General features: G+C 39.7%; 1 protein-coding gene across 6 annotated transcripts in view; it reads right to left on the bottom strand.

Annotated features, from left to right (window-relative positions):
- The window catches only part of EPHA7 (EPH receptor A7), a 165,920-nt gene that overhangs the window by 106,183 nt on the left and 44,579 nt on the right, over window positions 1-15,158 (bottom strand). For all 6 annotated transcript variants that reach the window (XM_059829381.1, XM_059829347.1, XM_059829373.1 and 3 more), the window contains exons 4-5: window positions 2,737-2,892; window positions 1,493-1,828 (exon numbers count right to left, since the gene is read on the bottom strand). In XM_059829381.1, the coding sequence (XP_059685364.1) occupies window positions 1,493-1,828; window positions 2,737-2,892 (492 nt within the window). The remainder of the gene's footprint in view (window positions 1-1,492; window positions 1,829-2,736; window positions 2,893-15,158) is intronic.

The following is a 15,158-nucleotide window of genomic DNA, read 5'->3' as shown; positions in this document are numbered from 1 at the left end:
CGGTAAAGCCAATTTGATTTAGCTAAATAGGAGAAAGTTCAAATCCTCTTCTTCATGTGGTAGTTCTGTACAGACATCTACAGAGAGCAGAACACTGTCCACCTGGGCACGTTTGAAGAATTATTGAGAATTATTTTAAAGAAGAAAAATCAAGGTGCCAAAATAATACAATCTGCAGTGCAAAAATAGTTTCAGTGTAAGTTCTCTGTGCTCAAAATCTCATCATAAACTCCAAGAACTGAACGAGCACAGAGACCAATCCTTTCAGTCACAGGGATGGTTCCAAAATAATATAAAATGTGCATTTTGTATCCAGAAAAGCACTATGGGGAAATTAAATATCTCATAAATATTCCAGCCTAACTTTAACAACTATGTAAACCATCCTAGGTATAGGGGAGGGAGTTTTGAAGTAAATTCCTTGTCCCTTTTTTTTTTTTTTTTTGAGACGACCATCTTCGAAGTGCAAAATAACTACAGTTTTTCCTATTTGTTCATTGCCCCTGTACGGTGAGTTTGTCCTCAGTACAAAGCATTACTGTACGGGATCATTTCTACTGCACTAAAAAAGAATAGCTTGATCACAGTCATTAAAATTTCCTCCAAGTTGTAAGTATGAAGTATCCTTTAAAACATTGATTAGCTGTTTTATTCACTTCATATTTTCTTTTAAAGCATTTTTTCAGAAGCCAGATCTTGCAATTAATGTTCAGTTTTTGTTCAATGTATAAAAGGTTAGTTTTACTATCCTCTCTTAAAGTCCACAGTGCACTATTATAGATTCAGAGGCCTATAATTTTTACCAACGAGCAACTCGTCATTTCAGAAACCTAAATCAGAGAAATCTTTTTTTTCACTCAGCATGCAGACAACTAAAGCCCTTTTTTCCCCTGGGGTGATATGCTAGTTTGATTTTATTTTCCCTGACATTTCACCTGTCAGATTATGATAAGCAGAAGAAACAAAGAATAATCATCACATTCTCACTGAATCTCATAATCAAATATCTGGAAATATAAGATAAATTAGAAACATTATCCTGAGGGAAAACATGAACACTGAAAACACCATCAGATATCCAAATCATCTTCCAGTGACCTAGGACACCCGTACAGGTTTAAAAAATTCAGAAAGGAAGCCTGCACAGGACTGTTACATCTACTTTTTTTTTCTTCAAATACTAGGGAACAACCTACAATGACATAAGAAGAAAAGAAAAAAAACTTGCAGACTTAAGAAAATCTATTTAATAATAAAGCAGTATGTCTTCTTTAAGTCTTTCATGAATGCTTTCTGAAAGCAATCCTGAGGCCAAGAAACAGGACAGGTTATCATGAAATAGTATAAGCTCAAATTAACTATTTGGCAAGGTAAAAAGATTAATGAGCCAGAACACACAAAACATGCTCCTGATTTACTGCATCTGTAGTTTGCATGTTCCCAACTTCTCTCAGTCTCACAGTGTTGAGATTCATAAGTGATGAAAACTTACCTGCTTGACCAGTGGTAATACTGACAGCTGCAAAAAGCCTCTGGGAACGACTCAAGTCAGAAACCCCATTCACAGCTTCAACTTCAAACGTGTAGTTAGCATGAGCTAGCAGGTCCATGACAGTGACATAGTTATCTACTAATCCAGTTTGCTGGGGCATATATCCAATGTTACTCCCACAGGGAACACATTCACCCTGCTCCCAGCTGCACCTCTTGCACAAAATGCGGTAGGTCACATCATTTCTTCCCCCGTTGTCAGCAGGAGGACTCCACTCCAAACTCACGGTAGTCTGGTTGATATTGAAAATGAGATTCTGTGGTGCAGATGGAGGTCCTATGTAACACACAAAAAAGTCCAGGGTAATTGCACAGAACCACGGTGGGACATGTAGCTAACATTTTAATTACTGAGACAGAAAATAGTTGAAGCATTTTTCTTCGCATAAATATTTCCTTATTTTTACTACAAGCTGCATAAAAGCTTCCTCGAATTCACTTGGCAAGAGCTTTATTTTCCATTAAGGCATCAGAATAACAATTGTCTGTGTATTTACTTCAACTGACTTTAGCCGTTTCTCTTCTGTGCAATGAAAAGAATTTGTTAATGTACCTATAGGTACATCAATATTTGGTACATTATACCAAAGGTACTACCTTTTATAGTTTTCCCAAGTATGGCATTTGTTCTTCTCTTCTAAACATACTACACCAACTGCATCTAGTCCTTTCTTATCGGCTCTGATACGATTTACAGAACTATTTGGTGCTGCTTTGGATTTAGGAGACTTCCACTGTTTGAACCACCAATCTGTGTAGGCTAGTCTATTTGCAGTTAGAAGGTCAAGCCAGATCCAATTACAGCTCAATCAAAGCTCAGATCTGCACAGGTTACTTTTCATTTTTCATGCTACTCATTTTGGTATTATATCACATAAAGCACATTGTCTACAACAATTTTACAGCCATGGTAGAACTATGCCTGTATTCTATTTATCCCAATGAGTTACACACTTAGCCAACATGCAGCTTTTTCCAATGTTATATCAAGCAAACATGAAAATTATATTTATGCTGATTCTATATTCACTGTCAACTTTTTTTCCCCTCTGCCTTTCAATTTCATTTTCTGTTGTAAATGTACTTTTCAAATATAGGAAAAGCCAGCCAAAACTACTAGCTACAAGTGGTTGCACCTGGTTGGTTAAGCAACGTCCTTTACTACTAAATTCTTGACTGACTCACTTGTGCATGCGACATATGGTGGATCAGAAGGTGCTCTATAATAGCTATCTTCACAATCGCATCTCGAAGATCCTTCTTTGTCAGAGAAGCTGTGAGTAGGGCAGCGGGAGCACTGCAGATCTTGTGAGGAGGATTTGTAGAACCCACGGCCACAAGCTAAAGCAGAACAAAACAAATTAAGGTTTAGATTTGCATGGACTATTCTGATCTTTTTTCTGTCTCTGTCACATGAGGTGCACATTCCTGTAAATGTCTAAACTATCCATTCTGTTATGTTGGCACAAGCCAAAAGAAATCACAATTTCTTTTTCTTCATGCTGTTAATGATTTTGTGGCATTTTTATGAGTTTAAGCACACACTACAAATACCTCAGCAGTTGGCAGCACAATATTTTAACATAGAGGGCCACAGAAATATAATAAGCATCTGTTTTTCACCAAAGAAGAGTACAGTAGTGGTGTGAAACAGCTGGATGCCTGCAATAGGCCTAAACAAGGAAAAAACAGTCTGGAGAATCCCTGCTTTAAGGCCACTGAAGTGTTTCCGGTGTCTGAAATAGCTGAGTTGGAATTAATGGAGCAAAGGCTACTCTTCCCTGACCTGAGAAACCGAAAGAAGTTGGTTGGTTGGTTCACACTGGTGAACCCTGATCCTGAGGAAAGAATGATGCGTGAACACTTGTTGGACAAATGATGCTGGTAGGAACAAGCAGAAAGAGGAGGAAGGCAGGCAGCGTAAGTTGCACAATTGGTTTTTCCATTTTCACAGAGAGAGACAGCTAGGCTGAAATGAATTTACTAAAACTTTCAAAAGAAAGTTAAAAGGTAGATAGTTGGAAATACGCATGTAAGATCATTTCATACTTTGGTTTGCCAGTTGTGAACCCATGGAACTAAAAAACGTGCTGTGTTCCGAAACTGATATTTAGAAGTACTTTTATCAGCTATTGCCACAGTTCCCAAAGCAGAAACACCCATAAAACACACCTAGAATGATTCTTACAAGCAGAGAACTGCAACCTATACAGCCAGCTTAAGAATGGATAAACTATGAGAGCTGTAGAGGACGAGGAAGAAGGAAGTGGAGATCAGACAATGCCAAAACTGGAAACAGATTAAGACTCCATTTCAGCACTGAGGTTATGGGCAAACTTACAAACACTGTCAACATGAAAAACAGAACACAAAAGTCCTCCAGAACTTTCTAATAAAGCAGAGGCTTTTTCAACCACACTATTTTATTCTTTTTTTTCCAACGCTAACAGACAGTCTAACCTTCTTAAGTCATCACCTGTATGCAAAGAAAAGGGACAGCGGGAGAAACTTAGTATTTGGTATCAAAATATTAAAGCTAGTTAAATAGTCATTCTGAATTCAGAGAGAGAGAATTTACTTTGGTTATATTCATATTTGCTTGGATATTTTCTCAGAACAGAAATGCTAAGTATCCAACGACACTGATATTTGGAACAGTTATTTCAGTTGTCTGGTACTGCAGTGATGGAAAGAGCATGAAAACAATGAACTTTGTCCAAATCTCACTCAAGTCAATGAGGAATGTCTTTGACTTTAATAGCCTTTAGACTGGACTCACAGTGTAGCTACAGCAACATGACTCTTATTAATCTGATGAATTTTATGCAACTGAGAGAAAAAAATGGTGGTAATAGTTAAGATAACAGTAGATTAAAGTTGATGAATTAGGTAAATCAACAATGGATCATACCAGTATAAAATGATAGGAAATGCTGGCCCTCTGTTGCTCTCTATCAATATACTAATTTTCTAAAGAAAAATATGCCTAAAGGATAGAAATTGCCATAACATTTAGAGTTTGTCATGCTGAAAAAAACAGTGGATGGAAGCTAAATCACCTGGCAGAGAAAATTAGCATGCAAAGCATGTATCCTTTGACTTTGACAAAGGGGTACGAGTTTGCTTTAGAAGAAAATCTAGCCCTGCTTGTAAAACACGCTATAGTTTGATTCTACCACAGTAGCTGTCACATATGCTATTTAGAAAAGAAGACAGGAAGAATTTTGGAGAAACACTTTGGATAAACAGGACCCGTGAATTCATAGTTGTGACATATTTAACTCAGAATTATCCTTTTACACCTTCATTCAAGATTGTTTCAGACTTTCCCGGCCAAAGACAAAGAGCACAAAAGCTGAACTGATTTGTATGCGTGTACCTTAAGACATATATTTAAACTTCTGTCTGCTCTTTCAGTACTTGCAATTGAAATGTAGCTAAAATTACCAGATAATAGTTTCCTGCCTTTCTTAAACAGTCATGTTCCTCTCTTACTGAGCAAAACACTGGACAAATACACCAGGTCTTCCAGCACGCAGCCCTCTGCAAAGCAAAGAGCAACTTAAAAGGCAAAGATCCCTACTGTGTTTCCAGTCTGTCCTTCTCAGCAGGGAACATTACAAAGCAAAGACACAGAGGGCAAAATAGAGATTTCAGACAGAAATAACAAAACGTAAATGGAAAACCCCTTTTCATTTTTTTTCTGATGACTTGATCAAGACATTTATATGCTTAGTCACTTACTATTTAAAGTAAGTAAGTGTGCATTTCTTATTAGAGTTCAAAGGATCTGAATGTCTGTGACTAGTTTACAGGACTGAAAGCCATTTATTCTCCCACACAGCATACCACAGGCAGCAGGTTCAGGCACTTATACCATGCTACAATTCCACTAAATTTTTTTGCCAATAAGAGGCTTGCATCGACATTTAATAACCATCCCTTCAACTTATACACCCCATAAATATAAGGGGCAAAATAGTCCAGCATTGAAAGTTTTAACAGTATGAAAAGAGTGCTTTTAAAAAGGGTTTTTAAAAACTTTCTAATTCTTTAGAAAGGACGGTAAGCAGGAGTATACATCATAATTAAAAGTACTCATTGGAGGAATAGAACTAAATTATTTTCTCAATTTTCTTCATAAATTCAAATTTGTCACAAAAATTTGTTCTTTTCAGCCTAGCAGTGGAGTAATTCTATTGCTCAAAAATTTGGGGAGCTATGAATCTTTATCTGTTTTTAAAATATATCATTGTCCTTGCCAAGAAACTTACAACTGAAAACTCTACCAAGACAGGGTGTTGCATGGACCACTTATGGAGGTGTGATAACTTGCCAGTGAGCTATTACAGATCACAGATGGGAAAGAACCATTCAAAAATACTTTTTTGACTCCTTTTCCCTCCCCCTTTTGTCCTATCTTGCCAAACTGCCATGATGAACTTTTTTATATTACAAGTAATTTAAATACCTTTTTTGGTTCTACACTATTTTAAATCCACTTATTTTGATCCAGTTTAGTTCTTTATGTAATATTTGTAAGATGACAGGGACAGGTGGCATAAAAACCCCACTGCCACTACCTCCATAAGCAGCTTTAAAAAAATGCTAATTGTAAAAAAACCCTACATTAGCCAAACATTACTTGGAGCTATGTATATGCAAATCTAAAGGTGATAAATATAGGTACTGTTCCACAAAAGTATCTCATGGCAAAGCTTGAGGCAACTCAAATTGCATTTGATCACATCCATTTTAATATTTCAATTCATTAGTGCAGGAGAACACTCATCAGCAGCACTTCTTCCCTATAAAGGGAGACTATATTGTAAATCAAGGTACTGAACTCAAGCAATGGGAGATCTGCAGGAGGGTGTAACTGGCAAGGCAGCACCCTGGTGTTGTAGCCATAATCCTCATTATTGTTGATCTGAGTAAAATGTGAACTCATTTGATCCTCCTCAAGCAAGTTAAGAACCAGGAGTACTTTTACTACTGAAGTGCTTCTGGGGTACTGGGAAAGATGGGGGTTGTGGGGGAAAGGGAAGAAAGCCAGCACAAAATAAATTTACTTCCATTCACTGTGGTGTGTCATTTACAGCTGCTAATTTAATAGAACAGCTCTTCCCAGATGAAGCTCCCATTTTGCTCCAACAGCTGCTCCAAAGCCTTAAACATTCCAGAAAAAGGTTTCAAACTAAGAGCAGTCAAATTTACCGACAGCACAAAGACACAGAGTAACACCTACAAGCCTAACCTAAACCAGTCTTCAAATAGCACAAAAGTTAGTTACTCTTTCCCCACACATTACAAAACCAACAATAAATACAGAAGAAAGCTATGCTTCAGCCAAGACACAATCCTTTGCTTAATATCTTAGCCTCTGCCAGGGACCGACCACCAGTGATCCCCCCAAGGACTACCCAGTACCTTGGATTTGTTTATTTGTCTGCGATAGCCATGGCTGCTCCTCAGAGAAAATCTTCCCACCTCCGCTGTGAAGCAAAGAGGTTTCTCTTGTTAGGAAGCTGGCAGAGTTCCATCGTGAAATACAAAGACGATGTGAACGGCCCTTAGATGAGAGAGCCTCCTTACGCCGTGGAGCTGCGGTTTGAAACTGAGCAGGGCATTGTCGTTTCATATTTAAACTTCCTTGCCTGGAAGCCCTAGATAAAGAGGTACACTATTCTGTCTGTATATGATGAAAGACCCCACTGAAGATGACACTAGCACATTTTCTTGGCTTGGACTAAGTTGCTTTCTTCTTGTACATCCAGTAGCACTCAGCCGTAACAAGGACGTATCGTGACAGTAGGGTCTGGTACACGGCTGGGCAAGGTTGCAGCGTCAGTGCACGGTACTCGCTCGAATACACCTTTAGCACATGCCACTGCAGTCAGTGCAATTGCAAACATTTTGAGCCAATGTGTTTGGTATCGTTTAAGGGCCTATACAAATACTGTAAATAATGGACTACTGCAAAGCCACAAGTAAATACTGAGGAATTAATACACACTACTAAGAACTATGATGCCACATCTGTGGCACTACAAGGCATTAGCTGTCATAACTAGAGGTGCTGATTGCAGCTTATATAGAAAAACAGCAGCTTCTCTGCTGTGAACTCATCACACGCCTTAGTGGCCTGGTAGAGATCAAATAATGTATATTTTTCTTTTCATATTTATAAAAAAAAAAAATCCAAGAAACTCTAGAAGGGGGAATGAAGGCAGATGTAGAGAGCAGCAAACAGCAGTCTGGAGTCCCACTTGTGGGACAGGAAAAAGGAAAAAAGGGACGTGTTAAGTACTGTTCATTTTTATGTAACCTTTTCACTATAAACACTATGGAGATTCATTTTGCTTCTTGGAGAGCTAGGAAACTTAAACTGAGAGGGATGATGGAAATATGGTAAAGGCTATGACTGAAATGTGTAACAGCTGATGTTTATATAACCAAAGGAGAAAGAGTAAACAGTTGTAGGGCAGTGACATATTAATCAAGAAAATTACTTGCTACTACAATAATGCAAACAAATTAAAACAAGAAATCTCCATTTGTAGAAGTGCAAGGCTTCCAGGTGGCATACCAGCTTAAGACTGAAAGGGCACACAATTGTTTCAGCATGTTAGACACTTGATTGAACATGGCTTTTGACAATAATTTTTGAGTTTATATGAAAATAATGAAACACAATGAGTTGCAAGGAGGTGACTGTACTAATTACTGTTTGATCCCATTCTAAAAAGTAGACTGGTGTGAGGGGAGAAAAATAAAGATGACATACTGTGCTCGCAGAGCAAGAGAGCTTATCTGTTTATTCTGGTTTGCTCACTATTCCCTGAGTTTGCTGCCATGAGTACGTTTGAGTGCCATGCATGCCATAGTTTCATGCACACTGAAGAAGAAAAAACTAACGTTTAAAAAATGATACTTTTTCGAAGTCAGTGTCAAAGGATGGCAAAAGAGTAACCACAGCATTTCAACAACAGCGTATTACTTACGAACTTGGGGTAACCTGGTCCCACTGAGAACCACGGCAAAACGACTGCCCACCTTGGGAGAGCTCAGCTTTTCCCCTGGGTTCCTCCCTCCTCTTCACTTGAATAAAGTAAGGTGACTGTATGTTAAAGTGATCCTGTACATTGTATTTTTTCCTACAGGCAGTGGCTAGAATTTGTTTTATAGCTGTGTGGACATAAGCCTCCATTCTTGTTATTTGTTTTGCGTTATCTTAATCGACTGCCTACTTTTCTAGCCTCCTCAAGCCTGTGAACATTAAAGACAATTCAGCTAACCCCCTTTTCACAGAAATTATGTATACACAAGGAGTTTGTGCAGATGTTTCCTGGATGAAGTTATGCAGCTGCAAAGACTTTATTAATTATAAAATGCAAAATGGATTGTTCTGTAATTGAAACTCTCTGGGGCTCTGATACATTTGAAAATTAACATACATATATGTATGGTCAGGACATAGATGGATGCTGTTAGATTATTTATTACAGATGGATATTTTAGCTAATGCAGAAAAAAGGCTGGTCTTTCTCCACTGGAGCTTTCAAATATTTGCTTCATATTAATGTCTATGGTTCCATAACTCAGGACTGAAAGCACAGCTTGCAGAAACAGTACTCCCACTGCTAGTGCTGCTGACCTCATCTACGATGGACAGGTCCAGAATCTTTATTTTAATCCTATTGACAGTGCCTCAGTGGGAGTAATTATAACAGTCGGCCACAAATCCAGACCTCCTGTCACTGATATATTAGGGTTTTTCACAACGAAAATGAGCAGCAGACAAGGAGGATGAAAACAACATGGGGTAGTGATTATAGCAAGATTTGTCAACCCCCTTCTGTATTAACCTGCTACAAACATATGACAGTTTGGCATGGGAGACATCAGAAATACAAAATGTTTAATCTGCCACACTATCAAAAAGAAAATTTTGAAAATAATTTGGGGGCATTGTTCTCTTACGAGATACTTGGCTGGTAAATCACAACATCAGCCACAGGCACTTTTTAGCTAATGTATCTGAAAAGTTTAGATAAACTGAAAGCAGACCATTATAAAATAATTCCCAAATGTGGATTTCAATGTGAAATATTAGACATAAGAAATCCAGTAACAAAAGGAGACTTTATAACCTCTGATCCCCTTTTCCAATAATTTGTGTACGTTCAAGTCATGACTATGTTTGAAACTGTAAATTACTTTTATAGTGAGAGATGGCATCTGTTATGCCTTCTCTGGCACCTAATATATATTGTTTTATAACGAGCTTAGACTGTAGTATTTTATTTGTCTAACTACTATGCAATGATAAATGTCTAACTGAAAAAGTTGTTTATTTTAGCTTGATTTTTAAACTGCAATAGCATCTAAAGATTATTCATGTTTCAGCCAAGGAATTATGTTGTATGGTTTAGCCAGAGTAAACTCAAGACTCTTAATGGTGCCTCAGCTATAGTGTGAATGACATATCTAAATAGGGCTGTCCTGTGGCTGCATACCATCATCCACCGAATGTTTGCTGTTGCCTGTCAGGAATCTCTCAGACCTCATATTCATTTCCCAAGCCTAATATGCCCTTGTTGTCCAAAGTCCTCCTAAAAAGTCTTTTGAGAGGTGTTCACATACTGCTGTTCACACAAATAGAGATCCAGAAATACAATGCTTGCTAAGTACTGGTAACTTATTCTGACTTTTCCACCGAATGAAGTGAAACCTTTACCTCTCTACAAATCTGCTTAAAAAAAACCCCTGAGTATGTCATCATGTCATCACTTAACTTATCTAGTTGCAAAGAAACACAGGGACAAAGAAATACTCTGGTGTTTTCCTGGCTAATTTATAAACAAGGACAAAGTAATCAGGTTGAAGAACATACCCCACAAATCAAAGAATACGCAATGTCACTATACTGTAACAGCAAAATTAGTTTGAATCTAATGATTCTGAATAAGTACATAAAAGACTACATTTAAATGGCAATTAAAGAAACTCTAGCATAGTCTGAGCAGAATTAATTAACTGGGTAAGTTAAAAGTTGTGCATTGAGGCTATGACATAATGTTTCTCTACATTTTCAGAATTCACAAAGACTTGGGCACAGGCCTCTCATTAACTTTCTTGGGAACCACAAATATAAAGCCACCAAGAAAATTTGGGGGAATGTGAGAGATACGAAGACACAAAAATGCAGACAGATGCAACTCTATTACTAAACAGAGTTCAAAAGTGAAAGGTGGGTTACAGAAATGAAAGGAGAAAGGATATTCTGGCCTTCCTGTTTATTCTTTTCCTTTTTTTTTTTCCTTTTCTTCCACCACGCCCTTCCCTCAAGATTCGGTTTGCAAGGTGCTCGAGTAGCTTCTGCACAGGGTTGAGTGACAGCTCGACTGATTAGCCAGATTGGGAGAAAACACTCCACACTTTGCAGGACATGGTGTAAGTTCATCACAAAAAAATGAATCCATGCCTGAAGTTTTGTCAGCAGTAGAAATTTTATCTGTCTTCCTCAGAAGGTTCTCAACCAGTCAGAAAATTAATGGAAAAATGCACTTGATTTACTCATAGCTTCAACATCTTTGGGTTTGGGGTTTTGTTTTTTCCTCTTTTACTGACTTGGTAACATTTAATTATGAACTTTTCTTAATTTTTACTAAAAAATCTGTTAAAGCTACAGTGACCAAGAATTCAGCATATCTAAGACCACCAACTAACTTATGTTATGGAAGTTACAATGTTCTGATAGGAAAGTTGTATGATTATCTAACTGAGCAGAATAACACATCCCTTAGATGCATCAGCAGACAAGAGACATTGCTGCAATGAAAACAAATTGGCTATGCAAACTACAGTGTAAGTGGTGCTTTTTTTATAAACAGATGTATGAAAAAATTATGCTAAATTTCTCACATTCCTTTATTAATGTCTTTGTCAGTCTGTTTTTTTTTAACTTGTACAAAATTCACGTCTCACAGCCATAAGAAAAGAAAAATAAATACTGGTGATGAAATTAAAACAATAGATTGTTTTCATGAGCTTTTTCTTCCCTATTCTTGGGGTGTAGCTCAAACAATGAAGCACCAAAAAATTCCTTATAGTCTACAATGTAGCTAGCTTGCCTTATACAACTTGATTTATACACTTAAATAATAAATTGAGCTTACTGAGTTCAGTAGTGACTTTGACAGTGGCAATGCTATGACTCAACTCCTCTGACATCACACAGGTTCTGTACAGCCATACCTTGTCTGTCCACACACAAATGAATACTTTGAGGTGTTTAATGTGCATTTGGGCTTTGTGATTGCCAGCATGTCTTAGGGAAGGTTTCCTGTTGTCTTCCACAGAGAACAAAATACATCAAAAAAGCTCCAAGCAGTAATGAAAATAACATAATTGGAGGGGGGGATATTTTGGGTTCGCTTGTTTTCTAAATAAAAATGCAGTAAAATCTGATTGTTGATAAATCATTTGGAAAACATTAAAATAATTTGATAAAAAATCTTTGCATTTAAAGCCAACAAGATTCCCATGGTCTTCTTACCTGAACTTCCAATGTAGCAAAGGCCTTTGGATTTAATGAAAACAAGATTAACCTCAAATATTGTGCTCAGTTTTGGGCCCCTGACTACAAGAAGGACATTGAGGTGCCAGAGCGTGTCCAGAGAAGGGCAACGAAGCTGGTGAAGGGTCTGGAGCACAAGCCTTACGAGGAGTGGCTGAGGCAATGGGGGTTGTTTAGCCTGGAGAAAAGGAGGCTGAGGGGAGACCTTATCGCTCTCTACAACTACCTGAAAGGGGGTTGTCATGAGGTGCTGCTGATCTCTTCTCCCAGGTAACAAGCAATAGGACAAGAGGAAATGGCCTCAAGCTGCACCAGGGGAGGTTTAGATTGTATATTAGGAAAAATTTCTTCACTGAAAGGGTTGCTGATTTTTTTAAGCACCTCCGTTATTTTAGAATTTTTTAGCCTCATTAACTCAAATAAAACAAACAAAAAAAGACCGTCTCTCTCTAAATAGCAACCTCACTATGCAGCACCGCTGCAACACAACTACGATGCAACGACCTTTTATATGGAGCTCTGGACATGTCCCCTGACATGAGCATCTCTAACGCCTATTAAGCCCCCCAAAGGCTTTCATCTCCCTTGCCAAATGAACAGTCATAGTATTGCCAGTTTGGCTGTCAGTCCTCTGATCAGGAAGTCACTGTGTGTTTCACAAAACCCCACAAAAGCAGTTTCCAAGTATCTGCAGAAACCCTCTTGCTCCCTGGCTGCCCCTTTTCTCCCTTCCTGGGAGCAACACCAAGAAACTTCCAGGAGAAGAAACATGAACTAGAGAATGGAAGACTAGGGATAGCTTCTCTGGTGGAGTTTCTTCTAAATTATCATCAGAGGGAGAGTGCAAATAGGGGTAAGTTTTGGTCTATCATAGACACGTGTATTGGGTTTGCATGGCAAGGAAGTTGTAGCGAGGTGGGTGTCGGTCTCCTCTCCCAAGTGACAAGTGATTGGACAAGAAGAAACGGGCTCAAGTTGTACCAGGGGAGGTTTAGATTGGACATTAGGAAAAATTTCTTCACTGAAAGGGTTGTCAGACATTGGAACAGGCTGCCCAGGGAGATGGCTGAGTCACCATCCCTGGAGGTTTTTAAAAAACATGTGGATGAGGTGCTTAGGGACATGGTTTAGTGGTGGACTTGGCAGGGTTAGGTTTACGGTTGGACTTGATGATCTTAAAGGTCTTTTCCAACCTAAACAATTCTATGATTCTATGATATTGATAGTGAGGGGGCTACAGGGGTGGCTTCTGTGAGAAGCTGCTAGAAGCTTCCCCTATGTCCGATAGAGCCAATGCCAGCTGGCTCCAAGATGGACCTGCTGCTGGCCAATGCCAAGCCAGTCAGTGACGATGGTAGCGCCTCTGGGATAACATAGTTAAGAAGGGGAAAAAACAACTGCGCAACAGCAGCAGAGAAAGGAGTGAGAATATGTGAGAGAAACAACTCTGCAGACACCAAGGTCAGTGAAGAAGGAGGGGGAGGAGGTGCTCCAGGTTCCCGAGCAGAGATTCCCCTGCAGCCCCTGGTGAAGACCACGGTGAGGCAGGCTGTGCCCCTGCAGCCCATGGAGGTCCATGATGGAGCAGATATCCACCTGCAGCCTGTGGAGGACCCCACGCCAGAACAGGTGGGTGCCTGAAGGAGGCTGTGACCCTGTGGGAAGCCCATGCTGGAGCAGGCTCCCAGCAGGACCTGTGGACCCATGGAGAGAGGAGCCCACGCTGGAGCAGGTTTGCTGTCAGGACTTGTGACCCTGTGGGGGACTCACACTGGAGCAGTCTGTTCCTGAAGGACTGCACCCCGTGGAAAGGACCAGACCCACACTGGAGCAGTTCATGAAGAACTGTAGCCTGTGGGAAGGACCCATGTTGGAGAAGTTCGTGGAGAACTGTCTCCTTGTGGAAGGGACCCCACGCTGGAGCAGGGGAAGAGTGCAAGGAGGAAGGAGCAGCAGAAACAACATGTGATGAACTGACCTCAACCCCCACTTCCCATCCCCCTGTGCCGCTCGGCGGGAGGAGGTAGAGAAAATTGTGAGTGAATTTGAGCCCGGGAAGGAGGGAGGGGTGGGGGGAAGGTGTTTTTAAGATTTGGGATTATTTCTCATTATCCTACTCTGATTTTGATTGGTAATAAATTAAACTAGTTATTTCCCCAAGTTGAGTTTGTTTCGCCCATGAAGGTAGTGGTGAGGGATCTCGCTGTCCTTATCTTGACCCATGAGCCTTTTGTTATATTTTCTCTCCCCTTTTCAGCTGAGGAAGGGGAGTGATAGAGCGGTTTTGGTGGGCACCTGGCATCCAGCCAGGGTCAACCCACCACAACATGTCAGCCAGATCTGCCAGCCAAAGAGATCTAGGTATGCAGAGATTGAAGTTTCCAACATGCCTTTCATCCTTCAGAGCTGTTCCTCAATGAACAAGTCCCGTGGCTGTGGGGGACAGATGGCTTATGCTGCCCCAGGAGGAGCAGATGTCTGCAGCTAGGCACTTCTCAGGCTGCCTATAGACTGTATCTGCCCCTCTGAGACTTCTCAGGAGAGTCCATACATTGACCTGCCTGCCTGACCCCAACCATGGGCAGGCATGGGTGGGACAGTGTTAGCTCAGGCCAGCTGGCGAATACCAGGCCAAGTTTTCCTTCCCAGGATGTCATGAAGTTCACCTGACACTTGTCTCTAAAAGCCTGGACACTCAGCCAGTCTGGTTTTGCTCAAAGACTCAACACTGATGTCCAAAATACAATGTAGATGCACCTATACTGACAAAGGACTTTCCCAACAGCAATCTACTTCTGCAAGACATAAAAAATATTTTATTATACAGGCATGATCATTCACATGTCACAATCTACTTCTGCAAGACATAAAAAATATTTTATTATACAGGCATGATCATTCACATGTCACTGAAGGCTTATTTACAAAACCTTCTGACATACTACTGTAAAACTAACTTCGTGCTGTTAGTTTTATTGGTTTCTCAATACAGGTCACTCTACAGCCACTAAATGTCTGTGAAGGC

Source organism: Gavia stellata, chromosome 2, assembly GCF_030936135.1.
Source record: "Gavia stellata isolate bGavSte3 chromosome 2, bGavSte3.hap2, whole genome shotgun sequence".
Lineage (NCBI taxonomy): Eukaryota > Metazoa > Chordata > Aves > Gaviiformes > Gaviidae > Gavia > Gavia stellata.
This window is presented reverse-complemented; position numbering and strand designations above follow the sequence as displayed.